Source organism: Artibeus jamaicensis, unplaced genomic scaffold (genome assembly GCF_021234435.1).
Source record: "Artibeus jamaicensis isolate MK-2021 breed Jamaican fruit bat unplaced genomic scaffold, CSHL_Jam_final contig_471, whole genome shotgun sequence".
NCBI classification, from domain to species: domain Eukaryota; kingdom Metazoa; phylum Chordata; class Mammalia; order Chiroptera; family Phyllostomidae; genus Artibeus; species Artibeus jamaicensis.
This window is the reverse complement of record NW_026521850.1, coordinates 779,020-806,896: the sequence shown is the minus strand read 5'-3', so window position 1 is coordinate 806,896 and position 27,877 is coordinate 779,020. Positions and strand designations below refer to the sequence as shown.

At 67.8% G+C, this 27,877-nt stretch overlaps 2 protein-coding genes across 8 annotated transcripts; both read right to left on the bottom strand.

Annotated features, from left to right (window-relative positions):
* Nucleotides 1-936: 936 nt before the first annotated feature.
* ABCA2 (ATP binding cassette subfamily A member 2) lies at nt 937-20,544 on the bottom strand. 3 transcript variants are annotated; one of them, XM_037127722.2, is made up of 48 exons: nt 20,380-20,544; nt 16,970-17,063; nt 15,856-15,967; nt 15,611-15,774; nt 14,743-14,870; nt 14,488-14,598; nt 13,973-14,191; nt 13,219-13,586; nt 12,805-12,964; nt 11,929-12,057; nt 11,679-11,846; nt 11,513-11,609; nt 11,081-11,254; nt 10,899-11,001; nt 10,674-10,788; nt 10,380-10,570; nt 10,079-10,229; nt 9,795-9,999; nt 9,521-9,685; nt 9,250-9,430; nt 8,940-9,152; nt 8,640-8,836; nt 8,371-8,553; nt 8,008-8,192; nt 7,735-7,855; nt 7,256-7,495; nt 6,952-7,161; nt 6,550-6,652; nt 6,126-6,445; nt 5,842-6,055; nt 5,646-5,751; nt 5,435-5,546; nt 5,298-5,358; nt 5,040-5,214; nt 4,828-4,943; nt 4,604-4,751; nt 4,389-4,512; nt 4,039-4,171; nt 3,843-3,960; nt 3,504-3,682; nt 3,282-3,423; nt 3,079-3,213; nt 2,885-2,988; nt 2,677-2,769; nt 2,474-2,576; nt 2,261-2,398; nt 1,984-2,190; nt 937-1,621 (listed from the first exon to the last, which is right to left on the bottom strand). In XM_037127722.2, exons 1-48 carry the CDS (start codon nt 20,443-20,445, stop codon nt 1,586-1,588), a joined length of 7,317 nt encoding a protein of 2,438 aa, XP_036983617.2. In that variant the 5' UTR covers nt 20,446-20,544; the 3' UTR covers nt 937-1,585. The 3 variants fall into 3 exon arrangements, with proteins under 3 accessions (XP_036983617.2, XP_053523750.1, XP_053523749.1); XM_053667775.1 differs by lacking the exons at nt 937-1,621; nt 1,984-2,190; nt 2,261-2,398; ... (4 more) ...; nt 3,282-3,423; nt 20,380-20,544 and adding an exon at nt 16,599-16,670 and having other exon boundaries at nt 3,580-3,960; nt 16,970-17,060; XM_053667774.1 differs by lacking the exons at nt 937-1,621; nt 1,984-2,190; nt 2,261-2,398; ... (4 more) ...; nt 3,282-3,423; nt 20,380-20,544 and having other exon boundaries at nt 3,580-3,960; nt 15,856-16,670; nt 16,970-17,060.
* Nucleotides 20,545-22,470: 1,926 nt separating this feature from the next.
* On the bottom strand, nt 22,471-25,995 carry FUT7 (fucosyltransferase 7). 5 transcript variants are annotated; one of them, XM_037127832.2, is made up of 3 exons: nt 24,732-25,995; nt 24,191-24,305; nt 22,471-24,099 (listed from the first exon to the last, which is right to left on the bottom strand). In XM_037127832.2, exons 2-3 carry the CDS (start codon nt 24,194-24,196, stop codon nt 23,071-23,073), a joined length of 1,035 nt encoding a protein of 344 aa, XP_036983727.2. In that variant the 5' UTR covers nt 24,197-24,305; nt 24,732-25,995; the 3' UTR covers nt 22,471-23,070. The 5 variants fall into 5 exon arrangements, with proteins under 5 accessions (XP_036983727.2, XP_036983728.2, XP_053523642.1 ...); XM_037127833.2 differs by having other exon boundaries at nt 25,293-25,995; XM_053667667.1 differs by having other exon boundaries at nt 24,191-24,331; nt 25,389-25,995.
* Between the last annotated feature and the right edge of the window lie 1,882 nt (nt 25,996-27,877).

Genomic DNA, 27,877 nt, shown 5'->3' with positions numbered 1-27,877 from the left:
CCACAATAAAACATTTTAAAAGATGAGAATAAAGGCCCCAGCTGCTGTGGCTCAGTGGACTGAGCACCGGCCTGTGAACCAAAGGATCGCTGGTTCGATTCCCAGTCAGGGCACATGCCTGGGTTGCAGGCCAGTTCCCCAGGAGGGGGTGTGTGAGAGTCAATCACACACTGATGTTTCTCTCCCTCTCTTCTCCTCCCAGAAATAAAATCTTTTATTTTTAAAGATGACAGTGACACACAAGCACGTATTTTTTAAACCCACAACGTCCCCAGCGATTATTTCTGAAAGCGGAGGAGCTCTTCGTGAGAGAGGACAGCTGCTGTAAATGCAGGAAGGCGGGGTCGGCGGGGGGTCACCGCTTTGCGGCCCCACCTGGGTGAACAGGGACAAGCAGATCAGCGTCCCTCCACCCTCTCGGGGCATCTATGTCCCTTCTACTCCCCCTGAAGCACCTAAAGAGGGAGACTGACGATGGCCCAGTGCAAGGGGACAGGCTCCAGGACCTTTCCTTGTGACCGCGCCACCTCCAGGCTCCTTGAGCCAGGGCCTGGGAGCCTCCGTGCCACCTCCAACCTTTGCATGCACTCCCACCTGGACTTGGGTTTCAGCCCAGACATCGCCTCCTCCCGGAAGCCCTCCCGTGGCCAGGATGAGACGGAGACCGCCCAGCAGACCCGCTGTCCACAGAAACCCGAGCGCCGGGAGCCCAGGCCGAGGGAGTGGGGGGGGGAGTGGCGGACAGCCCCTGCCTCAGTCTCCCCACCTGCGGCGCCAGGCTTAGAGGGGCGTGGAGCCCTGCCCCTGCCCCCGGCTGCCCCTGCTGCCCCTGCCCCCCGTGCAGGGCTTGTCCTCCCGGACTTTGCAGACGAGCCTGCCCAGCAGGGGCCCCTGTCCCCCCAACACCCGAGCCCACGCACGCAGGCTTGAGTAGACTTTTTTGTTTATTTACTTAAAACAAACATCTGTGCGGTATATACAGGTCCCCGGGGGGGCGGGTGCCAAGCTGGGTGGGGGAGCAGGGGGAGCTGAGGGGGTGGCGAGGGGCCTGCAGCCGCTGCCGGCCAGTGGGGCTGGCTGTGCTGTTCCTGGTACCCAGCCCCTTGCCCCAAGGCAGCCCCTCCCTGGTCCCCAGCACGGAAGCAGGGTGAGTGCACCCCCACTTAAAGCAAAATAAATAGGAGGTGGGCTGGGACCTAACCCTGCCCACCCTCAGCCCTAGGCCCGCGGCAGCCCCCTTCTTTCCAAACAGGGTGCAAGAGAGAAGCCAGTCTGGGAAGCCAGGTCCCCTACCAGGACGGGGTCCCGTGTGCCTGGCAGCCTTGTCACCCCAGGGGCGGCGGGCAGAGCTGGGCTTTAAGGCAGAGCAGGGTGAGGGCATCGTGGCCCAGGGCCAGCCGGCCTTTGGCACAATGAGGGGAGCGCGGCCTGGACAGAGGGCAGAGGGCTGGAGAGGCGTGAAGCCCTTGGTCCTAGACCTTCCACTCCGGGGCCTGGGGAGCAGGGCACTGGGGGCACAGAGTGGGGCCTTGGCCACCCTCTGACTCCTGCCCCTCCATTGTGTCCGTAAGCTGGCTCCTGGTGGTCAGCAGAGTGTGTCCGTGTTGAAGGAGAGCTGGGCCTGGCGGAGGGTGGGCGGGCTCAGGGATGTGTCTGCACCCAGCACTGCCCCACCCCAGGACTGGACATGGTCTCTGCCACCTCCTCCCGCCGCCCTCCCTGAGCTCTCCCGGGGGGGAGGCCCTGCTCCACCTAGTGTCCCTGCCCATCCTGCCTGTCTCCAAGGCCCCTCCCTCCATGTCCCTGTCTCCCCACCGAGGAGAGCCGGCAGTGGGTCTGTCTCCCCAGCCTGTGCCCACGTGCATTCTCGGGCCCTGCCGTCCCCTGGAGCTCCAGCCGGCAGCAGTCCCTGTGGCCATCAACCCCGCCTCCGCAGCCTCCGCCAGCCTGGCCACCCTGACCTGCCCCTTGGGCCCCGCTCACCCGTTCCTCCTCGAAGCTAATGAGGCCCTCGTCGTCCGTGTCCAGGTCCTCGGGCTCCTCGGCCACAAGCGCCCGCAGCTCGGTGGGTGTGGGCCGGGGCCGGAACAGGCTGAACAGGCGGCCCAGAGGGGACTGCAGGGCCGAGGGTGGCTCTGTCTCCTGCTGCTCCAAGTTGTCGCTCTGCTTCTTGGCGAAGTTCACAAACACCTGGTGGGCAGAGAGGCAGAGGGTAGGTGGGGGAGGGCCTGGCGGTCAGTGCCCCCAGCCCGGTACTCACGTTGTCCAGGGTGGTCTGGCTGACCGAGTAGTCCTCGATGCCCAGCACGCCCACCACCTGCTCCATCTTGCTGAACACTTGTGCCAGCGAGATGCGCTCGGACTTCAGCTGGTACTGCACCTTCGTGTGGTGCCGCTCCTGGGGGCGAGGAGGTCGGAGGAGGTCAGAGGACGCTCCGGCCCTGCCCCCACCCCCCCACCGGGCCCCGCCCACCTTGAGCACCGCCTCTGGGAAGTTCCGGTTGAAGAACCGCACCACATCCTTCACATTCTGGCTGCTCTTGGTCCTCACCGTGATCATGTAGCCATCTCCGAACCTGCCAGACAGGCCCATGGCCACAGCCCCGACTGCCAGGGAAGCCACCCCACCTGCCCCTGGCTCCACAGCCCGCCGCCGGCCCCAGGCCTTCCGCTCACCGGTTCTTCAGGTGCTGGATGCTGCCCAGACAGCGCAGACGCCCGTTCACCATGATGGCTAGTCGTGTGCACAGCGCCTCACACTCCTCCATGCTGTGGGCGGGACCACGGGCTGACACTCGGCCGCGGGGCGGGGCGAGGCCACCGTACAGTGCTGGGGGCGGGGCGGGACCAGGCAGGGACAGTGCAGGGGGTGGAGGGTACACACCTGTGCGACGTCAGCACCACGGAGCGCCCCGTCTTGATGAGATCCAGGATGAGGTTCCAGAGGAAACGCCGGGCCTTGGGGTCCATGCCTGTGGTGGGCTCATCCTGGGGGAGGAGCCAGGCTTAGCTGATGCGCCCCTACCAGCCACCTCGCCCGCCCGGGCTCACCACGAAGACACTGCGGAGCGGGCTCACCAGGAAGATAAAGGCGGGGTTCCCGATGAGGGCAATGGCCGTGGACAGCTTCCGCTTGTTGCCTCCGCTGTAGGTGCCGGCGGGCTTGTCAGCGTACTTGGTCAGCTCCAGCTTCTCCAGGGCCCACTTCACCACCTGGAGGGGAAGCAGCGTCAGAGGCCCATCCTCCCCGCTGGACCCTCCCGCACCTGGGCGACTCTCACCCGGGCTTCGTCCTTCCAGGGGATGCCACGGAGCCGCGTGTACAGCTGCAGGTGCTCCCGGGCCGTGAGCTCGTCGAACAGGGCGTCAAACTGCGGGCAGTACCCCAGGCTTTGTTGCACCTGGAGCAGCTCCTTGAGCACGCTGGGGAGACAGCGTCGTCAGCACTGGGGCGCAGTCCCCCACCCGCCCAGGCACCGCTCTCACCTGCCATGCGCCAGTACCTGTGCCCGTTGACAAAGGCCTCGCCCCCTGTTGTGCTCTCATCGCCTGTCAGCATCTTGAAGGTGGTGGTCTTGCCTGCGCCATTGACGCCTAGGAGGCCGAAGCATTCGCCGGGACGCACGCCCAGACACAGGCGGTCCACAGCCAGGATGCTGCCAATCTTCCTGGACTTGTACACCTATCAGAGGCGAGGGGCTGTGTGCTCAGTGGCGCGGGCCCCGCCCACCACCCCACCCCGGCCACGCCCATGAGGGCCCGCCCCCCACAGCCCTGAGTCTGGGAGGGACAAGGCAGGCGCACGCAGCACGGCGGCTACACCCCTCCCGCCTGAGGCTCGCCTTGGTCAGGTTCTCGATCTTGACCATGTCATTGTCGGCGTCCCCCCGCAGCACTCGCTGCCGCTCGCTGGCCACGTCCACATCGTCCTCCACAGGTTTGGTGGACACCGGCATGCGCCTGGGAGACAGAGCGGGCAGTGTCCTGCCGGCAGCCCACACCGCCCAGCTCCCCTACGCGCTCACCGGCCGCACTCACTGTGGCTGCCGCAGGAAGTTGTACTGGCCCATGATGGTGAGGAAGAAGCCCACGAAGCCCTCCACGGTCATGGCCACCAGCCCCCTGGTGACGATGTCCCACTCGAACGGGGACTTCATCTTGTCAAACTGGCCTGTGGGGCAGCGGGCTCAGGGCCTGTGCCTGGGGCCTCGTGAGCCCCCTTCGCCTCCCCTCCTGCAAGTCCCTGATCTCCAGGGAGCGGCATCCCACCCTCTGTCTTCCTACACCCCAGGCCCAAGGGCCCTGCTGCCCCCGCCCCGCCCCCACTCCTCCCTAAGGGCCCTTGGGACTGCGCCCCGCGTCCAGCCCCCACCCCGCGCCCACCGCACCGATCTTGGCGTAGTACTCGTTGAGGTACTCGTTGTAAGCCATTTCCATGAGCCCGTGGCCCAGGTTGTAGTTGGGGAAGATGAGGAAGCAGCTCTTCAGGTAACTGTTGACGACCTTCAGGTCCTGGAGGGTCACGGGATCGCCAGGGGTCACAGGGGTCACCCGCACGGCCTCAGCCCGGCTGCCTGCTGTGCCCGCGCCCCCACTGCCCCACCTTGTCATGCTCAAAGAGCTGCAGCAGGAAGGTGGCCACAGTGGCCGTGATGCCAATGAAGAGGTTGATGACGATGAGAAATACATAGGCTGAACTGGGGACCTCGAACCAGAAGGAGGCTGGGTACATGATGGGGGTGATGGACCACCTGCCGGTGGGAAGGCAGAGGCAGTCAGCAGGTGGGCCGGCCCCGTGGCCCGCCCGCCCCCGCCCACCCCACTTACCCATAGAGCAGGAACAGACAGAGCACCGCAGGGAAGTTGGTGGGTGACGTGTAGGCCGGCAAGTCGAACACAAACAGGATGATGACGCAGCAGGTGGCCGGAACCAGGTAGTTTAGCTACAAGGACAGGGGTGGCTGGTGAGGGGCAGGGGTGAAGGACCCAGGGCAGGGCTGGCAGGGGCCGGGTGAGGGCCCGGGACAGGGAGGGCGCACCATGTCCCAGACGTAGTTGGCCAGCCAGTAGATGACAGGGTTGCAGCCACTGACGAACTGTAGGTGCTTGGCCTTGGTGGACTTCTCCGCCACCAGGAAGACCACGAAGCTGGCCGGCACGAAGGACATGGCCACGATGATGAAGATGGCGATGACCACGTCCGTGCCCTGAAGACTGGGGGCGAGGCGGCCTCAGTCTGGGGGCGAGGCACCCAGCCCCACAGCCTTGCCCCTCCCCCGCCCCACCCCCACACATACAGGTAATCCAGGGAGAGGCTGGCACTTGTCTTGTTCATGGGGTGGTTGGTGACGGTGATGCCTGTGGCACAGGAAGAACAGCCTCAGGGCCCTGCTCCAAGCCACCCGCCCCAGCCCGCCCGCTGCGCCCCACTCACCGTAGGCTGCCGGGTGGCCCTTGCTCTTGGGCAGGTTGGCACGCAGGATGGCGTTGTTGAGGCTGTTAAGGTAGGTGGGCATGCTGTGGTAGCCCTTGTTGTTGTAGAAAACCTGGGGGGCAGAGAAAGACCCCAAGTGCCCTGTGGGTCCCTGCAGACCCGATGGGGGAGGGGCCAGATCCCACAGGGTCTGGGCCCAGGTGGTGCTCACCTGGGCTGCCCGGCGCACTGCGATCTTCCGCACCATGGCTGGGGCCTGGGCGCCAAAGGAGGCTGGGATGGACTTCTGGACGTTGCCAAAGGTGATGGCCCCGTACCTGGGCAAAGCCGAGGAGCAGTGAGGTCACACGGGCTGTGGGGGGGCTGCCCCTCACCCGGCATGGTTCAGTGCCTCTCGTCCAGCTCACCGGTGCAGCCGGAAGCGGTCAGAGGTGAACAGCAGGTACTCGGAGACGTTGTGGCCAGTGATATCGGTCAGGATGTCGCCCGTGACCACACGCATCTGGGGCGGGTGCCCGCCCACACCACTTGGGCAGGAGAAGCCAGTGCCCTGCGTGGAGCAGGTGCAGCGAACGGGCTCCCGCACCAGGTGTGGCAGGGAGGGCGGGGACGTCCAGTTCTCTGTGGGCATAGTGGGCGTCAGCGGGGTCCGCTCTGCCCCCCACCCCTGGGCGGCCGAGAGAACCCTCACCTGGCCCGGAGGTGGGATGCAGGGAGGAGTTCCAGGCCTGCGGCAGGTCCTCGTCCTGGGACAGCGGGGAGTCGGACGGGGCGGGCGAGGGCGGGGGCGGCACGAAGTTGGACAGAGGCAGCCCCTGCGTGAAGGACTCCAGGCACATGCTGTCGAAGAACCGTGCGGCCAGCAGGCGGGACTCGCCGCTGCTCAGGTTCAGCGTGGACCCCAGAGAGCCGTTGGTGGGAGACTTGAGCACACAGGTGGCACCCACGCCCGATGGCAGCCGGAACGTGCTCACGAGCTGCTGGGGGCTGGCGTCGGGCGACAGCTGGAAGCTGGGGCACCCGCAGCGTGAGTCCAGGTGCAGAGATGGGTGCCCCCCCAACCCAGCACTGGAATCAGGCCCCGCCCACCACTGCTCCCGGGTGGGCGGCCTCACCGGTACTCCTGCCGCTCCTCGTTGGCGTAGGGGATGAAGTTGCCGCGGGGCTGGGTGTAGTTGTGGTACTGAGAGGGGGACAGGACCAGCGGGGGCAGGTCGCCTGGCAGGGTGGGCAGGGTGGGCGGGTCGCCTGAGCCTGCGCTGCTTGCCGCCCCAGCCCAGACCCAGACCCCGCCTTCCCAGCACCCATAGTGCCCAAGCAGGGCCGGGCCCAGGGAGGCGTGAACCCCCAGGTGCTGCCAGTGTCAGACAGCAGGCCAGACCCTCAGCAGGGTGGGACCCTCCCCGAGTGGCTCAGAAGGAGGCCAGAGCCACAGTCCCTCGGGGCGGGACTCTAGCCCTGATACTCCTCTGCCTCGCCAAGCTGCCCCCCGCCCCAGCCTGGCCAAGGCGCCGTACCGATCTCAGGGACAGAGAGGGCCACCGTCATGGCCACGCAGACGAACAAGGCGGGCAGAAGGATCTGGGAGGACAGCGCCTTGGAGTTGCGGCGGGCGCAGTGGAAGCGCTTCACCAGGAGCCCGTGGAACTGCCGCACCTCCAGCCACCAGCCCTCCAGCTGGCGGCTGCTGCCCCGGCCCACCCTGGAGAGGGCCTCCGCCTCAGCGTCTGCACAGGGAGGTGGGGCTCAGCCGCCGCTCCCCGCCCCCTCCCGCCGCCGCCCTCCGGGAGACCCAGCGGCCCTGCCCAGCCGCCCCGTCACCTTGCAAGCTGACGTTGTCGGGGTCCTGCAGGTTGTTGAGGAGGGGGTGGTAGTCACCACAGACGTTGGCGTAGCCGGCTCCCTCGTCCCCGCGGGCAGAGCCCACGGAGGACGCAGACTGCAGGGACGCCTGCGACTGGGCCAGCTCCGCGCACCTGGCCAGGTTGCCGGTGTGAGTGGCACCCAGGGAGGCCACGCCCTCCGCCCCGGGCAGCGCGTCCTTCCCGGACTCTTTCATGTCTGCAGCCGAAGGAGGCAGGGGTTCAGGAGGGCCTACCCCCTGCAGGCCTGCCCAGGACCCCAGATCCCATGTCAGCCCACCTGTCCAGGACCCCTGGCCCCAGGCTCACCCCCGGGGGAATCCTAGGCCCTGTTCCCACTCAGGACCCTGGGCCTCCAGAGACAGGGGATGAGTGAGGACCCTCAGGGGCAAGCCCAGGCCCGATGGGGCGGGGCTTGTCCGCAGCTCGGGGCCTCACCCGCCTCACTGTTCTCCAGCGACTGGTCCTCCTCTGAAGCCTTCAGGAACACCTCCTCCAGCGTGGTGTCCATCAGCCCGAAGCTGCTCAGGTGTAAGGAGTCCAGGCTGCACTCCAGGTCCTGTGAGAGGTGATGCTGGGTGAGGCAGGCAGGCAGCCGGGGCCAGACCTACGGCGCGCCGCCCCCCTCCCCACAGCGCCCCCCTCTCCCGCATCCCTAGGAGGCCCCGCCCCTCCGCCGTAGCCCTGCCCCCGCGGGCCCTGCCCCCACACCTGGAAGAGGCGCTCGAAGGCCCCCTTCTTGGCGGCCTCACTGGGCAGGATGTAGGAGAGCTCGGTGCTGGTGTCCGAGACCAGGAGGCAGGAGGCCACGTGCTTGCGGATGAACTGGGAAACCTGGGGCTCGGAGCAGCTGCTCAGTGGGGCCCGGCCCGGCGGGCTGGACGTCAGCCCTGGCTCTAGGAGGGCAAGGGGGTGGTGAGGGGCTCACTCGGGGCCTCCGGGGAGATACCCTGGCCCGGAAGGGGGTGAGCCAGGCCGGCAGCCCCAGCAGCCTGAACTCATGGGCCAATGTGAAGGTGCAGCCCCTCCGCGCAGTTTTGGGAGCAGGGCCCCAGGGGCGGCCCCAGCACGGACCTTGGGGGCCCGTGGGCTCTGCAGGACGCTTGACCAGTGTGAGGCGGTAGCCGTCCCCGTAGGCGCCCTTGAGGAACAGCGGGGAGCCGCAGCACTTGAGCTTCCCGTGGGAGATGATGGCGATGCGGTCCCCGAGCAGGTCGGCCTCGTCCATGTGGTGGGTGGACAGGAGGATGGTGCGGCCTGCGGAGGCCAGGACGGGGTCGGGAGGGTGGGGCGGGGTGCAGGGGCAGGGGTACACACAGCCACCCGCCTGGCGCCCCGCTCACCTGGCTTGTACTTCAGGATGAGGTCCCAGATGGCGCGGCGCGCGTAGGGATCCACGCCAGCCGTGGGCTCGTCCAGGATGATAGCGCGGGACCCGCCCACGAAGGCGATGGCCACGGAGAGCTTGCGCTTCATGCCACCAGAGAGCGTCTGCACCAGCGAGTGCCGCTTGTTGGAGAGCTCCAGGTCTTCGATCATTCTGAGGGTGGGATGGAGAGCCTGGGACCCAGGCCAAGGGGCCGCGGCCCGGCCCAGGCCCCGCCCCTGACCCCGCCCCAGGCCCGGAGCCCCGCCCCACGCACTTGTCCATCTCCTTGCGGATCTCCGCCTGGTCCATGCTCTTCAGCCGCGAGTAGAACCAGAGGTGCTCCTCCACCGTGAGCCGGTCGAAGAGCACGTTGTGCTGGGGGCACATGCCCAGGTTCTTGCGGATCTCGTCCATCTCTGTGCGGATGTCGTGCCCGTAGATGGTGGCCGAGCCAGACGTGGGCGGGAACAGGCCCGTGAGGATAGACCTGGTGGGTGGGCAGGGTCACAACCCCCACCTCCTACAGGAAGCCCACCAGCCACCCCCACGGTGAGGGCCCCCGGGGCCTGCCCCCGGACACTCACATGGTGGTGGTCTTGCCGGCCCCGTTGTGGCCCAGGAAGGACACCACCTGGTTCTCGTAGAGGTTCAGGCTCAGCTTGTTCAAGGCCAGCTTCCTGTCGTTTTTGTAGATCTTGGTGAGCTTGTCCACACAGACCACCAGCGGCAAGTGGGTGGGCTCCTCCTCCATGCCCCGGGTCTCCTCTGCACCAGGGCCGCGGGTCAGCACCGGGGCTGCCCCGGGTCCCCGAGGCCCAGTGACTGCCCCGGCCACCACCCTGCTGCCCGCCTCACCCAAGCGCCGGTTCTCCATGGCACAGGCCTGATCCTCCTCCATGACGCTGAGGCGGGGGGCGTGCGCCCAGGGCCAGCTCCACTCCCACGCCTCCGTCCGCCCGCTGCCCAGCCAGTAGGACTTCTGCAGCGGGAAGTACCAGGGCCGGGGCAGCCCGTACATGCCTGGGGGGTTGGGGAGAGGAGGGGCGCTGACCCAGGGCCCAGGGCCATGTCTCCCCCAAGGAGCCTCAGCCCACCCTCACCCCACCCCCTCTAAAGGGTTGGCTGGCACCTGGGTGCACGGCCTCGATGTACCACGTGAGCACTCCGTAAACCACGGCGTCCACCATCAGCATCGTGACGGCCAGGAGCAGGTTGAAATCGTCCCCTTCCACAGGCGACCGGCTGAATGTGTGCCACTGAATGCCCACCCCGGCCACCTCGTACAAGGCGAAGTACTTGGAGCCCAGGCCAAAGGCTGTGGTGGACATTAGGGACTGGGGGAGGACAGCGGCGTCAGCCCAGGGAGGCAGCCTGGGCTCACCCCGCCGCCCCCCCCCCGGGACCCTTCCTCACCGCAATGCACTTCTCAAAGGCGGTGATCTTGTCGTGGGCCACCTCCTCTCGGATAGCCACGTACATGTAGGGCACGTAGCTCAGGAAGTAGACGATGCCGCCGCAGGCCGAGGCCAGCTTGGCCTTGGAGTACAGCACAGACACCAGGAAGCTGGGGCAGACACGGCCACGCGCTGTCAGCCACGCCGGGCCCCAACTCGGGGCTCCCGGGAGCTCGGAGCGGGGCTCTGCTCCCCTGGCCCGGGGAGCACCAGCAGGCCACTCCCCACCCCGGGGCCCGCGGCAGCCACGGGGCTCTCACCAGAACATGATGGTGGCCACGGCGTAGACGGCCAGGAAGAGCCAGATGATGAGCACGTGGCTGTGCATGAGCACCTGGCCGTACTTGAGGATGGCAGTGAGGGCCGTCACCGAGATGGAGAGCTGCACGAAGCCCGTGATGAACCAGGCCACCCAGTGCACGGCGTTGTCCAGGCCCATGGTCTTCATCACCTGTGGCCGGAGGGGAGGGGCAGGGGGCCTCGGGCATGGGCTGGGGAAGAAGGGGTGTCTGCAGCAGCCCCCACCGCCCCCCTCCACGGGCCGCGTCCCCCACCTCCTTCAGCCGGTGCTCCTTCTCCGCCACAATGTGCTGAATGGTCATGGCCACCGAGTACACCCAGGAGATCACCATGCACAGCGGCATCATGTGCTCAATGACGAACAGGAAGCTGGGGTGGGGGGCGGGGCATGAGGTGGGCGGGGCATGAGGTGGGCGGGGCATGAGGTGGGCGCGTCTGCCCCCCCGGCCTCACCCCTGCACCCCGCACCCCACACTCACTCATCTCGGGTGTAGCAGGGGTAGGGGAACATCTGAACGTAGCTGCCTGGCTCCACCACGTCGTGCCCGACGAAGGTGTTGATGATGGCTCGTTCTATCATGTCTGTGGGCGGGGTCAGCCGTCAGCGGGGCCACAGGGCCTCCCCCCTCCCCCCGCCCTGGGGCCCCCAAGGGGTCCTCACCCTGGATCCAGACGAAGCCGTAAAGGAAGTAGAAGCGCCCGCCGGTGTTGGGCCCAGGCCGCCAGTAGGCCCGGCGGATCTCGTTGGTTTTCTCGGTGAAGCTGGAGTTCTGGCGGATCTTGTAGTGTACGTGGGGCGGCAGGGAGCCATCCTTGCGCGTCTGGAAGATCACGCCTGGGACAAGGGGAGGGGCGCAGTGGGGGTGTGAGAGGGGCAGCGCCTGGGGTGCGGGAGCCTCTGGAGTAGATCAGGAAGCCCTGGGGGATGAGAGGGCGGGGCCGTGGTGGGCGGGGTCACCAAGGGGGGGGGGATGAGGGACGTGGGGAGGGGCTGGGACTGGAGGAGGAGGGGCAGAGTGGAGCTGACTGCTGGTGCAGGTAGGTAGGTGGGCGGAGGAACTAACCCTAACCCGCCCCAGCGAGGGGGACTCACTGGCGAACACGGTGACATTGTCCTGGTAGGCTTGGTTGAGAGTGTAGTTGACGATGCTCTCCTCATCCGGGAAGCCCTTGAAGATGTCCACGCTGACCTGGGGGGAGGGGCGTCGTTGGAGCGGGCCCTGGGCGCCCTCGGAGCCCCGGGGGCCCGCCCACCTCACCTTGGACATGAACTGGATCCAGCCGCAGGCCGCGTTGTCGATGGTGTCCAGCTGCTGCAGGAGGACCGAGCCGCTGGGCAGGGAGAAGTTGCCCTGTCGCAGGGCGGGTGGCAGGTCCTCCAGCGACAGGTTCAGTGCTTCGGGGTGCAGCCGCAGCTCCGCCACATACTGGGGGTATAAGATGGGCTCAGAGGGTGGCCTGCGCCACCCACCACCCAGGACCTGGGGGGCTCCCCGCCGCCCCCAGCACCTGCTGCAGCCAGTACAGGTGCTGCTGAAGCCTGCCCTGCTCCAGGAAGCTCCGGATCTCCGCGGAGATGTTGAGCCAGAGCTGGGCATAGTGGGTCACGTTGCCTACAAGGGCAAAGGTCTCGTTGGCCTGCAGAGGGGGAGGGCATGGGCTCACACCAGGACCCTGGCCAGCGGGGGGTTCTCCACCCCCCGGCCTCCCCCACGGTGGGCACCAGCCACTGGCCAGCACCTCCCAACAAGCACTCTTGCTCTGGCCAAGCTTCCTCCTGGAAGCTCCAGGCTCCCCTCCAGCCTGGCGCTTCTGCGGCTCCCCCTGAACCTCACTCTGCACCCCCCCAGAGCGGCTTGGTGCCGGTCCCCCTGCCTCACCAGTTGTGCCCTCCCAGCTCCTCCCTCAGACCCCGGTCTGTGCACCCCTCGGGCAGCCCGAACACATGGCTCTCATGTCTCCCCACACTCGGCCTCTCCCCTCCCTGGGCCGTTTCTGGCTCTTTCTACTTGTCCCAGACAGGACTTCTCCCTGGGAAGGGTCTGAGACACTGTGCCCTCGGCCGGCCCCGAGCCCCCACATTTCTCTCATTGGATGGGACTCTGGGAGGGGAATGAATGCACACTGCCTCTCTTCCACGCCCGCCAGCACTGACCAGCCCTGGCCACACGGAGCCAGGCCAGCAGCCATCCTGGGCACCCCCGCGGCAGCCCCCGGTTACTCCTGCACCCCGATCCCACAGGACCACATCAGAGCTCGGGGGCCAGGGCTGCACCCCTCCCCTGTGCCGCGGTCTCAGCCTGCAGAACCCTCCCCCAGCTCCTCCAGCTGCTGCCCGGGAAGACTCGTGCAGCTAGAAGAACACTGGGGCATAGACTCCCGCACCTTGAGGATGACGCGGTCGGCCTCAGAACCCGCGGGAGCGTACAGGATCTTGGGGTTGCTGGTCATGAGGTGCACCAGGAGGCCCAGGTTCCGCTGTTCCTTGCTGGTGAAGCCCAGGGAGCTCATGTTGCCCCGGCGTAGCGCCTCCGGCTCAATGGTGCTGGGGCAGGACAGCGGTGGGGGTGGGGCTTTCAGGGTGGGCGTGGCCCCAAGGGTGCGAGCCGCGCTCAGGATGGGGAGGGGCGGGTGGGGCGGGGCTTCAGAAGGGATGCGGGTTGAGGCCCGATACCCCGGTGGGCAGCCGGTAGGGGGTGTGGTAGGGAGTGTGGATGATTCGGAGCATGCCTCGGGACCAGGCCCCACCCCATCTGCCTGTTCACTCCCACCGCCACCCTTCCCCTGCCCCGCACCTACCGGTTGTTACCACACAGGATGGGCTGTAGGGCGGCCCATAGCTGCACGAAGGCGGAGCACTGGCCCTGCAGGCCGTCAGAGGCGGCGGGGGCCGTGGCGGGCGAGGTCCCCTCCTCCGCTGTGGCGTTGGAGCCCGTGCCCACCCCGCCCCCTGTGCTGTTGGCTGCCCAGCCCGGACTGCTGGCTGGGGCTCCAGGAGCTCGGTGTGCGCAGGCGCCCTGGGGCAGCAGTAGGGCCAGGGCCGACAGGACGTCCACGTCCCGCAGAGCCTTCTGGGCGTCCAGCAGGTCCTCCAGCAGGGCCTGCAGCCGCCGTGGGGGTGGTGGCTGCGGCTGGGGCGCTGAGCCGTTGGGGGCATCCAGGCCCAGCTGAGAGGAGATGGGCAGGTGGGGACCGGCAGGCCCAGGGAAGGGACCAGGGCTTGGGGCTGGTGGGCAGGTTGGGGACTGAGTCAGGGTGGAACTGGGAAGGTACTAGCAAAGGGACCCTGGCTGGGAGGAGGGGCCGAGGGAGTGTCTGCAGCTCAGGTGTAAGCAGAGCACGGGCCAGGGGCTGGGAGAGACAGACTGGGGCGAAGACGTGGGGCCGGGCAGGGGTGCGAGGCGTGGCATGGTAAAGGGTGCAGGTGCGCAGCCACAGGCGCCGACCCCTGCCCCCCACTCCTCCTACACAGCCACGGGCCCCCAGGAGCTCCAGTACCTCCTCCAGCCTGGACACTGGACCATGGGCCTGCTGGCAGGCAGCGCCTCCTCACCTGCTGGGCGATCTTGGCCACATCCAACTGGTTCTGGAGCTCCGTAGCCAGCCCAGAAAAGCGCCGGGCGCGGGCTGTGGCCTGCCCGCTGCAGACAGCATCCCGATAGCCCCGCAGGGCTGGCAGCTGCCCCCGTGGCACTGTGAGGATGCGGCCCAGCTCCCCGGAGCCCGGTGCACACGTGAGCTGCTCTAGGAGGGTGGGGGCCACCAGCAGCTCCTGGGGGTGGGTGCAGGGAAGCGGTTGGGAAGGAGCCCCAACCAAGGGGACCCAGGTCCTGGCCCAAGATGGCCTCAGGCCTCACTGCCCCGCCCACTGTGCCAGGTCGGGGGGTAGGGGAAGATACACATCACTACCCTGCCCTCCCCACCCCAACCACACACCCCCAGGACCCTCCCTCACCCGCAGGAGGAGACAGGAATTACCAGGGGTGCCCCTTCTCTGAACCTGCCAGGCAGAAACACCCACCCAGAGACAAGGCGCAGCCCCCTTTCCCACTACCAGGCCCCCCTCACCTCCAACCGAAAAAGGGAACTGGTACGTGGGGGGCCCCAGGGTTCCTGACCCCTGGGGAGGCCTGACTCCACATCCAGGGCAGGCGAAGGGCCAAAGAGCAGGTGATAGACCTGGGGGGTGAGGGGGCACGGCTCAGAGCCCCGCACGCCCCTCCCCAAGCCCTGCAGCCAGGGGAGGGTAGAGCGGAGCGGCCTGGTCTGGCAGCAACCTCCCCAGAGGGCAGAGTGCTTAGTGCGGGTGCCGCCCCACCTCACCTCGGGCACATCCACCTGGGCGGCCAGCAGGGCCTGGGCTGTGGTGTTAGGCAGCGACAGGTTCTGCGTCAGGAAACGCCACAGCTCCCTCGGGTCCCTGGCCACCGAATCCAGAGAGAAGGAGGACACTGGACAGGCAGAAGGTCGGGGCTGAGGGCCAGCTCCGAAGAGGTTCAGAGCCAAGCTCCCAGCCCCACAGCTCAGCCGCCACGGTGGGCAGCTCGGCAGGCCCGCACAAGTGCACGCACACGGGGGACTCAGAGCCACCGCGGGACCGGCGATTTTCAGCCTTTGTCATCTCACGTCACATGTTCACTAAGGACTGAGATTCTGAGGCACACCAAAAACTATGGTTTTCGCTGATCTAACAATTAAAAAATGGTATAATTTTGATTCCTTCATACCAGACGGTGATTATTGTGTTGGCTGTTGTCATTTAAACAAATTTATTGACTGATGAGAGAGAGAGAGAGGAAGGGGAAAGAGTCCACTGACGCACACGTCCGCGTTCGTGGCTCCTGCAGGCCCCTGACGGGGGGGTCAAACCCGCAGCCCGGGTGCATCGGGACGACGCTCCAACCAACGGAGCGGCCCGACCAGGGCTTGTCGCCATGTTTTTATCGGACAATCTAAGGAAAGAGGTCAGCGGCCCTGACTAAACTGTCAGCTGTGCTGTTTCAAAAATCCGCGTGGTGCGCCCATAGAAAACCGCGAGTTCAGACGGAGGGCCGGAGGCAGAGACCAGCCTGCGGCGGGATGCCACCGAGCTGGGGCTCAAACCCAGGGCTTGGGCCTGGGCTCCCCGCCGCGCACACACACACACACACACACACACACACGGGCACTGCCCACCCCTCCCAGGACACACCTGCCGGTCTGTCCGCCCGGCGGTCCCAGGCGTCGGGGCCCGAGCTGAGGGCCTCCAGGTGCTGGCGCAGGGCCTCCAGCTCCCAGCCCAGGCTGGGCCGCTCGGGGTCGAACAGGTTGCCCTCCTGCACCACGCGGTCCAGGCGGTCCAGCAGCTGGGTGACCCTGCAGCGAGCGCCATGGGAGGTCAGCCGCTGGCCGCCAGCTGGGGCGGTGGCGGCGGGGCGGCGGCTGGGGGGCACTCACGTGGAGTTGGCGTACTGCAGGAAGCCGAACTCGTCCCGCTGGCCGTCTGGGCACAGCGACTGCATGACGGGCAGGATCCCGGCGGAGGTGAGGGGCGCTGCCGTGTAGAAGGCTGGCGGGGGCAGGGCAGGTGAGAGAGCCGAGGACAGGGACAGGGAGGAGAGAGCAGGAGGAAAACAGAGGCCGAGAAGAGAAGTTTATAGAAAGTCGGGAAGGAAAAGCAGCTTCAGGCAGCAGGTGGGGAGCAGAGGCCCAAGAGCTCCAGTGCAAATGACCCCAGCAGGTCAGAGGTCGAAAGGCGTCTCGCCACCCCTGCCCTGCAGTTCCCAGAGCCCCCCTCTCCCTTCAGCCAGGCAAAGCCAGAACACCCTGCCACCCTCCCCGCACCCTCCAGCTGCGGCATGGCCCTCAGAGCCCAGGGGAGTCTGTGGGCCCTCCTGCTGGGCAGAGACCTCTGACCCCTCTGGCCAGCTGGTTAGCAAAGTGAACGCAGGTGCCCACAAGGCTCTTTACGAGGGAGCGTCAGCCCAGGTGTCCCAGTGCTGCAAGGCGGGGCCAGCAAACCCCCCAGAGAGGGGGGCACCCCTGAAGCTGAGCCTGGAGCCCTGGAGTCCCGGGTGGCCCAGCCCTCACTCCCAGCACCTTCTTCCCCTCCCGGGATCCGCTGTCCCTGACAGTGGGTAGGGCCGGGAAGGGCTGTTAATGCAAGCAGGGGTCGGGGTGGGGGAGTGCTTAAGCCGCACCAGGAGGCCCCCCAGGACCCTCCTGCAGCTGCGCCTGGGCCAGCAAGGAGGAGGTGGCCGCTCACTTACAGACTGCATGCAGGCGGTGGAGGAGGACAAGAGACCATGCAGGGGGGTGGGCAGAACAGAACAGAGGAGAACAGTGAGGACCCGGCACTGGTGGCCACCACGGCCAGTCGCACCCTCCAGTCCAGCCAGGAGGCGTGGCCAGGGGCCCCTCGGGGACAGGCTGGCAGGCTGCACGGGGTGGCAGGCCATGGGATCTGGGACACACGCGTGTGGTCACGTGCACAAAGGACAGGCGTGCACGGTGCCGCGAGGGCTTCCTGCCCCACCCCCCCAACTGTGCCCTGGGCCCCACGGACCCTCACCTTCCTTCACAGAGATGGTGGGCTTCTTCTGCCGAAGCCCCAGCAGGATAAAGAACAGGACCAGGGGGATGAAGATCTCGAAGGCCAAGACCCACTGGAAAGGGCAGGTGGAGTGAGGCCGCCAGCCCGGGGCGGGCAGGGCAGACCTGCGCCTCCCTCTCTCTGCAGGCAGGTGCCCTCCCTGAGGGCCAGCCCCGCCCCCACGTGCTCCCCCGGGGGCCACAGAAGGTCTTCAGCCCTTCCTTAGAGGGCCTTTCAAAGGGCAAGAGGGGGACTATGGTCTGGCCCAAGGGAGAAACAGGCCTCTGCCCCGCCCAGCTCTTGTCCTGCTTGCCACACTGAGGGCCGGCAGGGGCAACCAGCCAGCTGGCAGGCCACTGGCACCCTGCAGGTGCCCGGCTCAAGTCCCCTGCCTGCAGGGCGTAGAGGGATGAAGCCCGGCTCTAGCCCAGGCACCTGGGCTTCTTGGAAGACCCAGGCAGGGGTCTGTGAGCCCCAGCCCCTGGTCTGGCCCCTGGCCCTCACCCCAGGCTGCTTGGCTGGGTGCAGCAGCCCTGCCCAGCTCAGCCACCGCTTAGAGGTCCTAGGATGGCTCCTGCCACCCCAGGTGGGGCACCGGGCAGAGCCCTGCTGGGACTTGCTCTGAGTGGGAAAGAGCTACCCGGGCCCCAGGTCTCTGTGTCACTTGGACGGTGGAAGGGCTCCATGGTGTCACCTCCCCCATCAGCCCAGGGAGGGGGCGGGGGAGGGCAAAGGGGAGGGCCAGGGAGAGGCCTCCGACCAGCTGCTCCAGGGGGAGCCCCTGCCCAGCCCTTCTCACCCCCCCTACCAAATACAGACTTCAGAGCCCCTTCCCAGCGGGCTCTGTCCAGCCTGGGGGGGCAAGCCCGGGCCCCGGTGGGTCAGCTGCTGCTGTGTCTGCAGCACTTTGACAATAGTGCTCTGTGGTCTGGAACACCCGCCCCAGCCCGTGCCAGCCTCCATCCCTCCCCGAGCCAGAATCCAGCCCCAGGCTGGCTGAGGAGGCATCGTGGGCAGCCACAGGGCTGGGGACAGGCGCAGGCCACACACCAGTGAGGGTGGCTGTGTGCAAGCGGCCACTCAGGAAGCACGGGTCACGACCTGCCAGCCCCACCCACACCCGCCCTGCCACCGGGCACCTCCACCAAGTAACTGCAGCAACAGGCCTCTGCCTCCTCATCACCATAGCAACGGCTGCACAAGAGCTGCTGGGAGAAGAGGCCTGCTGGGCGGGCGGAGGGCGGGTGGCCAGAGGGGCATCTGGTTACAGGCAGGCAGCACTGGTCTGGCCCCACCTGGGCGTCCCACCCAGGGGCCTGCAAGGGGGGGGTCAAGCCCTGTTCCTGAAACCAGCCCAGTGCCCCCACGTTGTCCCTGGGGCCTGGCTACCCACCCTGGGCCTAAGCCCTCTCCTGCTAGGTCAAGGGCAGAACAGATGAGACCTCAGGATAGAGTTGCTGCCTCCCACCCCAGTGACTTGGGGACAGTCATCCAGTCCCTGCCCCAGAAGCTGCCTGTGGCACCAGGCTAGGCCCACATCCCACTGAGCAGGGACAGGCCACACCCACGAGTGGAGAAACCGAGGCCCAGAGCTTGGGAGGAGGAAGCAGACAAGGTCCAGGGGCGCTTGGCCCCTGCCCTGCAGACTGAGCTTGCCCCGGGGAGTGTGCCCCGGCAAGGCACTCGGCTCGCGGGGCAGAACCTCTGCTGGGCAGGTGGCAGCATCCGACACCGAAGCCTAAGACCCTCCTGGGCAGTGAGGGTCCAGCAGGGCCGTGCCCAGAATCCAGCGAGCCCCAGCCCCAGAGCACCAGCCAACGAGGACTCCACCAACAGCGACAGGCCCAGGACCTCCACGTGGCGCAGCCAGTGCCTGGGACCACGGTGGGGCAGGGGCAGAGGAAGGTTCTGCGGGAGGCCCAGCCTAGCAGGTCGAGGTCGGTCCTGGGTATAGGACCGTGGGCACCTCCCACCAGCTTGCCAGGTGCCCTGCCAGCCACTGCTCCCTGAGCCATGGTGGGGTCCCCAGTGGACACAGGGGCCATCATTCCAGCCCCTGCCCCCAGCTCCCAGGGGGCCCTTCCTGCAAGAATGGGGGTGGGGGAACAGAGGCTGATACTAATGGGTGCCCACACCCTGGTCCCCATTCTCCCCCTGAGCCCTGCTCTGCTGCTCCCGGTGGCCCAAAGCCTGAGGCGGGGGAGGCTGCATCAGAAGCGGCCCCAGGGCTGCAGGCCTGATCCAGCGCCAGCCAGCTCCGGGCGCCCTGGGCAGCCCGTGTACCCAGCCCTGGCTCCCCGCCAGGGCCAGGTGCCCAGGGGAACCCTGCCAGGCCGTGGCGATGACGGCCGCCCGGCCCCGGCCGCAGCACCGGGTTTTCTCATTCTGTACTTCGAGGCTGGTCCCCGGGAGACACAGGCAGGAGCCCAAAGGACCCCGGGGACAGATGGGACGGGAGCCCCCTGGGTCTAGGTGGGCAGCACTGTGCCTCCTCCTCAGGCCCCCACTCGGGACCCTGTCCTGCTCCGGGCCGGTCCTGGAAAATCCCCACTCGGAAACCCAAGCTGCCCTGGCCTCTCGGATGCGGGCCGCTGCCCTTCCCAGGGCAGGATCCCGAGGGCCGGCACGACGACATCCACACCACCCTGGCCCTGCTCCTCACACGAGGCTTCTGTTTCTGACAGCGACTGTGCCCTGGGGTCCCGGACAGCAGCCCCACAGCAGGCCCTGGCCCCCAGAGGGGGCTGGCTCAGGAGGGTCACAGAGTGGATCAGCCTCCGGGAGGGCGGCCCCAAAGGACGAAAGGGTGCAGGGACCTGGGCAGCGGAGGCTGGCACAGGAAGGGCATTCCCAGTGGTGAGAAAGCAGTCACAGTCCCGGCTCGTGGACATGGGGGGAGGGGCAGAGGGAGGGCCTGCCCAAGGGCAGAGGAGCTGTGCTGGCCGGGAAGGGGCAGCGTCCCTGCAGGGGCTGGGCCCAGAGACCGCGGAGCCTGGATCGAGTACCCCAGGCCAGCCCTCTGTCCTGGGGATCAGGGCCTCCTGTGACCCCTGGGTCCCCGGGCCGCCTGTCCCCCAACCTCTGAGGCTGGCCCCGGATAGCGCGCTGCGGAGGGCGCTCGTGACTCAGCGGAGCACCGCGAATGTCAGCGGGCGCGGGCGGCGGGCTGGGCACGGCAGATCCCCCTCCCGGAGGCCGGAGCTCAGGCAGGGGTGCGCGGGGCCCGATTAGAATGGGACTGTGGCGCGTCGTCCCTCCCGCGCCATCCCTCGCGCCAGCCTGGGGTCTGCGCGCTCCCGGCTTGCCGCACGTGCGCGCAGGGAGCGCGCCACTGGCCCCGGTGCGCGCGGCCTCCGCGGCCAGCAGGCCCGCGGCGCGGGGTCGCTCACCGGGCTCCGGCGTTTCAGCGTCACGTTTTTCCAGAGCAGCAGCTGCAGCTGGTGCAGGAAGCCCATGGCGGGGCCGCGCCCCGACCGCCTCCGCGCCGCGGCCAGCTCTTCTGCGCGCCCCGCCGGCCCGGCCGCCCGCCTCGCCGCTCGGCATCGCCCGCGCGGGGGCGGGGTCTCAGCGCCCGGGACCGTTCCGCGCTGGCTCCGCCCCGGCGGCCCGGCGACAGCCACTCGCGACAGCCTCCCGCCCGCGTCGCCCCCACTTAAAGGCGCCGCGCTGAGGCCGCTGCCCCGCCCCCGGCCCGGTACCTCCTGCACCGGACCCGCCCGCCCACCCGGGCAGTTCCTGGGGCGCTGTCCTGCTACTGGGGCCTTTTTGGTCTCTCTCATCAGGCCAGGCGTTGAAATGACGGCCCAAGCGCCCACACGTAAACCCAGACCCCCGACTCACCCCTTCCTTCCAGGGTGCTCTTCTCCCAGCGCGGCCAGGCCTACACGCAAGCCCGTTCTCACTGGATCCTCCGGCAGGGGCACCCCAAGGTGGTTACTGGCCCCTGAGGGCGCTCTGAGCGGCCGCTAGGGGAGGTTCGGCCCCTACCAGGCCACCACCTCCGCCGCGTTTCTCGGACGCAGTACTGGTGGCGGGAGCTTGGGCTGGACATCTGAGAGCCGTGTCCCAGCCCCTGCCCGCTCAGGGGGGCGGGGGAGACCTCGAGGCGCCCTGGCTGCAGATGCCACCTGGGCACCTGGGCCACTGCCCTCCAGACTTCCAAGAGCCAACATCCACCCAACCTGGCGCTTCCAGACCTGCCCCCACAGCGGGGGTGGGCCTGCAGGTGAGCTGTCCGCCCCTGTGAGTTTCCTGTGTCCCGTGGGAGTGAGCCACATGGTGACTCGGTGGCAGGGTGAGCCTGGCTGGGCTCTGCCAGGAGGAAGGGAAGGGACCTGCTGGCCCCAGAACCGCCCTGTGCGGCAGGGCAGGCGGGGTCCCTGGGAGGACTGAGCTGCCCTCTGTGAGCAGCTTGCTTTTGTCCCGTGTCCGAGGGCGAGTGAATTCCACGGAGGTGGCGTGGAACCTGCTGGAGGAGAGGGTCCTTGCTTGCTTGCTGCACACGCTAACGTGGCCAGGAAAATTGCAGGGTCAATTCCAGAGATGGCCAGCAGGGGGCAGGCGGGCCTCTGCGCCAAAGGAGACCCAGTGGGTGGCTCTATTGCTTCCTCCCCTGCCTCAGTTTCCCAACTTGTGAATGGGAGCGGTGAGTTATGTGATGGCCAGTGTCTGGGGTGCAGGTAGAGGTCACACCCTACACTGAATGGCAGACCCTGGGGGGCTGAAGCTCCCCACCCCTCCCACTGCCTCCTCTGAAGCGGGAAGAGAGGCAGCTGGTGCAGGTGGGCAGGCGCACCCCCCACCCCACTGTGCAGCTGGGGACACTTCCTTGTCCCTGGTCAGCACGTGGGGGTAGGTCAGGGCCGGAAGTCTCTGGCAGGCCTTTCCCACAAGCCCCTGCCAAGGAGGAGGGCAGCTTCCTGCCTCCTCCACCCGCCTGTCCCTCCCCACCTAGAGCAGGGACGGGTCCCGAGCTCCCCTCACGGAGGCTTGGCCCGTTGGGGCCCCTGTCAGCACCCCCAGAGTCTCGCCACGAGCCTCTCTTCTCACTCAGCCACCTGCCTCAAGGACTCCTCGCCTGCAGCAGCCCCCTCGGGGCCCCTCCCTGCCACGAGGCCCCCAGCAGCCCTGCAGAGGGAGCCCCACGTCACCAAGCAGCCCCCGCCTGAGAGCGGAACCCCAGGGCCTCCCAGATGGGGCACCTTCAACCCCCCGCGGGTTCCTGACGTCGCCCCTGCTGACCACCCACTCGGCCTTTTGGGGTTCGGGAAGGCTCTCTGACTGGGAGCCATTTAGGGGGTACCGAAGGAAGGGGGGAGAGGGTTGGGCGGAGCCACACGGGGCAGGGCATCTCAGGCGGAGGGAGGGCAGAAACCTTAAGGCAGAGCAGTTGGATCCCCGGAGGGGCAAGGAGGGCGGTGGGCGGGCCAGGGCGGCAGACGTGTGGGGAGCCTCCCAGACCTGACTCGCAGCATCTTGGCCTTTGTTTCTTTATTGACCGATGGCCCCTCACTGAGTGGACTGCAAAGAGCCCAGAACCGCCCGGCTTGCTCTCAGCTTGCCCGGGCCTGCACAGAGCTGGTCCGAGTGGGCAGTGCAGCAGTGCCTCCTGGGCCGGGGGCCCCGGGTACGGAGAAGGCTTCGGGGGTGGGGCAGGTTTTCCAAAAAAAACCCCACACAGGGTGGCATGTTCCCAGGGCCCGTCCCTGCCTCCAGCCCCACAGCCCCACACCCCCAGGTCAAGGTGTAGCAGCCTTGACCTGCCCGAGACCTGACCAAGTGGGGAAGGAAGGCCTTAGCGACCTTTCTTCTCCGATCCACCTCGAGAGCACGCACCCCCATTAATTCCCTCGCTGTTCTCGCCGCTACCCCAAATGCCTGCTCTCATACCCACCAGCCTCCTCCTCCAGGCAGCCTGCCCAGATTGGCCCCCTCCTCCCTCATCCTTGCACCCTGGCCTCTGATTCCAGTCTCTGCGTCAGCCTGATGGTTGCCTGTGGAGCCGATGCCCAGTGGTTTGGTCCGAACACCCAGCTGCCCGCACCCAGCCACCCTCCCCTCTCCGCTCTGCCCGCCAGAGCTCAGGCCTGGACCCAGCCCTGGAACCAGCCCTGGAGGTCCTGGTAGACCTGGTCGCGGGGCAGGTGGGGGTAGCGGGTGCAGATGGCACAGAAGCGCTCCCGCCAGTCGTCGAACAGCCGCACACGGAGCCAGTCTCGCCAGGCGAAGTAGCGCCGGTACTGGCTGCCATTCATGCCCAGGAGGAAGGCGGCCAGCTCTCGGGCGGAGCCGAAGTCGTCCACGTGCACAAAGGCGTCAGGTGGTGCGAAGGCCTCGTAAGTGGCCCTCGGGGGCCCCAGCACCACGGGCACCGCGCCGGCCGCCAGGGCGTTGTGCCAGAACTTCTCGGTGATGTAGTCCGGGTGCTGCGAGTTCTCAAAGGCCAGGTAAAAGAGGTACCGGGCCACGGTGGGCAGCAGGCAGTTGGTGCACAGTGGCCGCCGGCTGGCTCGGCCAAACACGTCCACCGGCAGGTGAGGCGCCAGCTGCCGGTACAGCTGCACGCGCCGCTGCCGCGCCTGGAAGTTGCTGACCACCCAGGCGGCCACCCCGTTCTTGGCCGGCAGTGGGGGCACGGGTCCCTGGCGGGGCTCCAGGCGGCCGTAGGGCACAAAGATGTCCGAGTCGCGCCGGTAGCTCAGCACCCAGTTGAAGATGCCTCGGAGACGGCTGAGGCCCTGCGTGTGGCTGGGGGACTCCATGGAGGCCCACACCCAGGGCTGCCCGTGCGGCCGCTCAGCCAGGGGCAGGCGGGCCCTCCGGGTCTGCAGCTCTCGGTGGTGGAAGACCACAACGTCGGCGCTGGGCAGCAGGCTGCGGTTGGTGCTCAGGCAGCAGTGAGCCACGCCGTAGCTGGCACAGGTGTTGCTGGGCAGCTCCGGGGGCCGGCTGGCGAAGGGCCAGTGCCAGATCAGGATGGTGAGAGTGCGCTGCGGTGCCGGGACACCCCCAGGGGCCCCTCGGAGCAGCCACAGGATCCAGAGGGCTGTGAGCAGGGCCGCCCCGGGCCAGGCCCCCCACGGCCCGAGGCTTCTGGGCAGAGGCACGCCCTGTGCAGGATGCAGGGAGAGAGGCTGTCTCCCCGAGTTCGCCCACAGCCCTGCCTCCCCGCCCCGGCCTCCTGGAGAACCAGACACTCACCGGCATGGCCCGTCCACGGTTCCCAGAATCAGTCACCCGAGACACCCAGGGCTCTCCAATCACAGCCACCAGGCAGAGGCCCGAAATCACGGCTCCTCGCTGCACTCAGCCGCACCTGGAAGTGAGCGCCTTTCATCTGCCCTGGATGGAGGAAACCGGGGTGCCTCCCACCCACCCGCGCCCTGCCCCACCCCGCCCTGAAGGTGACCTTGGGCAGGAACCACCAACCGCACTCTGCCTCCCCTCCGGTCCTCTGGCTGCTGGAAGGGGGTGGTTACAGCAGGGGCACCAAGCTGGACCCAATTCCATGCCCCCCGATGCTGCCGACCTCTGGGTGGGGACAGGAGGCCGGTGTGGGGGTGCCGCTCAGCCTCAGGAAAGGTGACCCTGCCCTTGAAGGACTCCCCAGAAACGGAGGACCCGGTCCCTGCCCAGCACCCAGGCCTGGGGCCCCCTGGGGAGGCAGGCGGGCTTCCCTCGGAGAGCCCCTGCCAGCGCCGCCCCTGCGGCTTCGGCGGCAGCCACTTCCCCCGCTCACTACCTGCTGGGCTCTGGGCCCGCCGCCCCGCTGGCCTGCTGCGCTCAGCTCTTTGCCAGGCACCGAGGTTTCTGCCGTTGCTCCTCCTGGGGCCACCCCGCCCACCCCTGCCCTTCTAGAACATCTGATGCCAGAATTCAGATTCCCAGGGCGGGGGGGTCCATCCTGAGGCTGGAGGAGTGTCTGTCCACCCGAGGCCCTGGACGTGCCCGCAGCGGGCAGTCGTCAGGCCGGGCCTGGCCCCCGTGGGCTTCGGGGCCTTTTTCCCGGGACACGTATCCAAAGAAGCCCAGGCTGCCACAGACCCAGGGTCCTGGGTGGGAGGGACAGAGCTTCTGCCAGCAGGTCTGAGGGGTGGGAGCGCTTCCCTCGGGGGGGCTCTGGCTCCCATTCTCCGGGCCCCCAGCTCAGGATGAGGGGGGAGCAGGGAGGGGGCTTTCCAGGCTGGAAAGGGAAGCCGTCCTTGTGTCCCTGACATGGGGGCAGGGGGCTGGCGCCTGTGTCAGGAAGAGGAAGGCTCGCCTCCAGGGCCCTTCTCCTCCCCCCTGCAGCCTGGGTCCCAACCTGGAGGTCCAGTTCCTTCCCCTTTTGCTCTGGTTCCTCTGAGCTGGAGACACAGCCAGTGTGGTCATTCGTCCCCGAGCCCCTCCTGCTCCTCACCGTCCGCCTGCGCGGGGCCGTTGGCTCTGTCCACCTCTGCCAGACTCTCGTCTTGTCCTGGGCGTGGGAGGGCAGGTCGGGGCCCCCCAGTCTCTCCTTCTGGAGGCCCCAGGCCCGGCGGGATCTTGGGGGCTGGGGCCAGATGTTACAAAAAGCAGAGCAACCAGCAACTGTCCCAAGGACTGCCGCCCCATGCTTGCCGGGGGGCCTGCGCCCGCCCCCTCTCCTGCCGCCTGCCCTCCCCCACTGCTCTCAGGGAGGAACCGGGAGGTAGTGGTAGACCCACGGGGGCACGGGCACTCCAGAAGGAGGCTCTGGGGGCACTTGGTCCCCAGAGGCTCCCCGCCCCTGGCAGAGCCTCAGAACTGTGGTGGCACCTTGCGCAATGTCTCAGGAGGGGAGGGTGGGCCGCAGGGCCTCTGGGAAAGCAAGTGGCCAGCCCGGGGGGCTGCTGCCCAAGGGCCTGGCTCCCTGCTGGTCAGCACCGGTGCCTGCACAGGGCACACGGCTGCCACCAGCCCTGCCTTTTCCAGTTGCCCTGGTGTTTAGGGAGAAGGCCGGGTGGCACCGAGCCTTTGGTGCTGCCTGGCATCGGTCCCCTGGCAGGCGACCCCAGGGGAGCCACGCCCTGCCCCAGGCCTTGCGTCAGCCCACTGCACCTCCCTGTGGTGGCGGGCACCTCGAGGGCGGCGGGCACACAGGAAGGAGCTGATCCTGTCACAGCCTGCGAGCGCCCTGGCTTCTGGCTGCCAGCACTCTGCCCTTCCTGTTTGCGCGGCCAGGCTGGCCGGGACCCTTGCCGCGGGCCTCACCACACCCCAGCCTGCTCCCTTCCTGGGTGGATTCGAAAGAGCCCGCCACCTCCACGGGGGCTCCGCCGCTCCCCTGACGCGGCTGCCCCTCGGGCTCCTGCCTGGGGCCCCGTTGTGGGAACCTGCTGGCTGGGAAACGGGGCTTCAGGTTTGGCCCAGAAATGGGTCAGAGCGAGAGGCGCTCCGAGGAGAGAGGAGAAGGTGAGAGAGCTGAGTCAGAGGGGAAGTGGGGCCTCGTCCTGCCCTCTCCTCTCCAGGCCTGAGCCTCACAGGGATGCAGATGGGACCCAGCTCCAGCTTCCAGCCTGCGAGCATCTGGAAACTGAGCACCCACCGTCACTCTGCGGCTGAGCCCCTGGCCAGCTGCAGGGCTGACCGCACAGTGGGTGCCAACTGAGCCGAAACGGGGTGGGGGGCGCCTCCAGAAGGCAGGCAACTAGCCTCCTGGTCACCACCCCCCACAGACAATAAGCTGCCCAGCCCCCAACCAAGGGGTGGTGCCTCAGAGGGGGCCAGGGCCCGGGCCCACCTGCCCACCTGCCCACCTGCCCGCTCCCAGGGTAGGCCTGCAGAGGGTGGCGAGCAGCTGGGCACCCCGAGGCCCCCTGGTGGCCGTGCTGCAGAGCCACCTGGCTCCTGGGATGAGGGCGGTAGAGGGAGCCAGAGTGTGCAATTTATTCCCAACCAGAGTGTGGGCAGAGCGCAGTTCAGGGTGCCCCTTAGGGAAGATGGTCCCACTGTGGTTGGCAGGTGGCCCAGGGGCCCCCAGCGCAGGGTGCAGCCAAGGGGACACCGCCAGGGTGGTGCAGGGGGCCAGTGTCAGCAGGCACAGCAGGTATGTTCCTTCCGCCTTGAGTGGGACCCCCCTGAGCCCAGGGGTGCCCCACAGGCCCCAGACCCTCCTCTGCGATGCCCTGTCCTTGCCACCCAGGCTCGGAGCGCGGCCGCGTCTTTGTCCGGGAGGCGCCCCAGGACCCCTGAGTCAGCTCCAGCAACTGGCAGCAGGGCACCGCCCCCCCTCTGCTCCACACTCAGACCTAAGGCCCCTCCCCTCCCTGCTGCACAGCAGGGGGCAGGTTTGCAGCTGGGGGATCAGAACCCACACCTGCCCAGAACTGGGGTCCCCAGAGTCCCCATGGAGCTAGGGCCTCCCTGAGCCCTGAACCTGGCCCACTCTGGGGCCCATGGGAGGGGCTGGGGGAGTTCGGACAAAGTGGGGCGAGCTCTGTCTGGTGGAGCCCGAGGCCAGTGGAAGCTGGGTGGGCAGCAGGGTGCGGGGGGGGGCTCCCTTCCTGGAGGACCAGCCCCTGCCTGCACTTCTTGGGCCCAGGCCCGCCAGCTTCCCTTGAACTGCTGCTACCACTGGAAGGGGCAGCCCCTTAGCTGGGCCCCAGGGAGTGAGCGGCAGGGATACTGGGACGGGTTGGGGACCCCCGAGGAGGGAGAAAGACAGGACACACCAGGTGGCCGCTCTCTGCCTGAGTCGGGGCAGCAGGGGGGTGGACAGGCGAGTCTCAGGACCCCGGGGCCTGAGCCCAGAGGCCTGGAGGGACGTCCTGGCCCCAGAGGGGGAGACAGGCTGGCCAGGACCAGACCCAGCGGCCGTCACTCCCACAGCCCCGGTTTCTCTGTGGCTGTCCCCCCTGAAGGCGCAGGGGAACGGACAGTGGACGGCGG

Excerpts from the sequence above, each read along its gene's own strand:
- ABCA2 (XM_037127722.2), bottom strand. The coding sequence starts at position 20,445 with ATGGGCTTCCTGCACCAGCTGCAGCTGCTGCTCTGGAAAAACGTGACG. Across the intron at positions 6,056-6,125 it reads GCATCCCACCTCCGGGCCAG|AGAACTGGACGTCCCCGCCC; the intron begins GTGAGGGTTCTC and ends CTATGCCCACAG. Across the intron at positions 3,683-3,842 it reads AGATCGAGAACCTGACCAAG|GTGTACAAGTCCAGGAAGAT; the intron begins GCGAGCCTCAGG and ends CGCCTCTGATAG.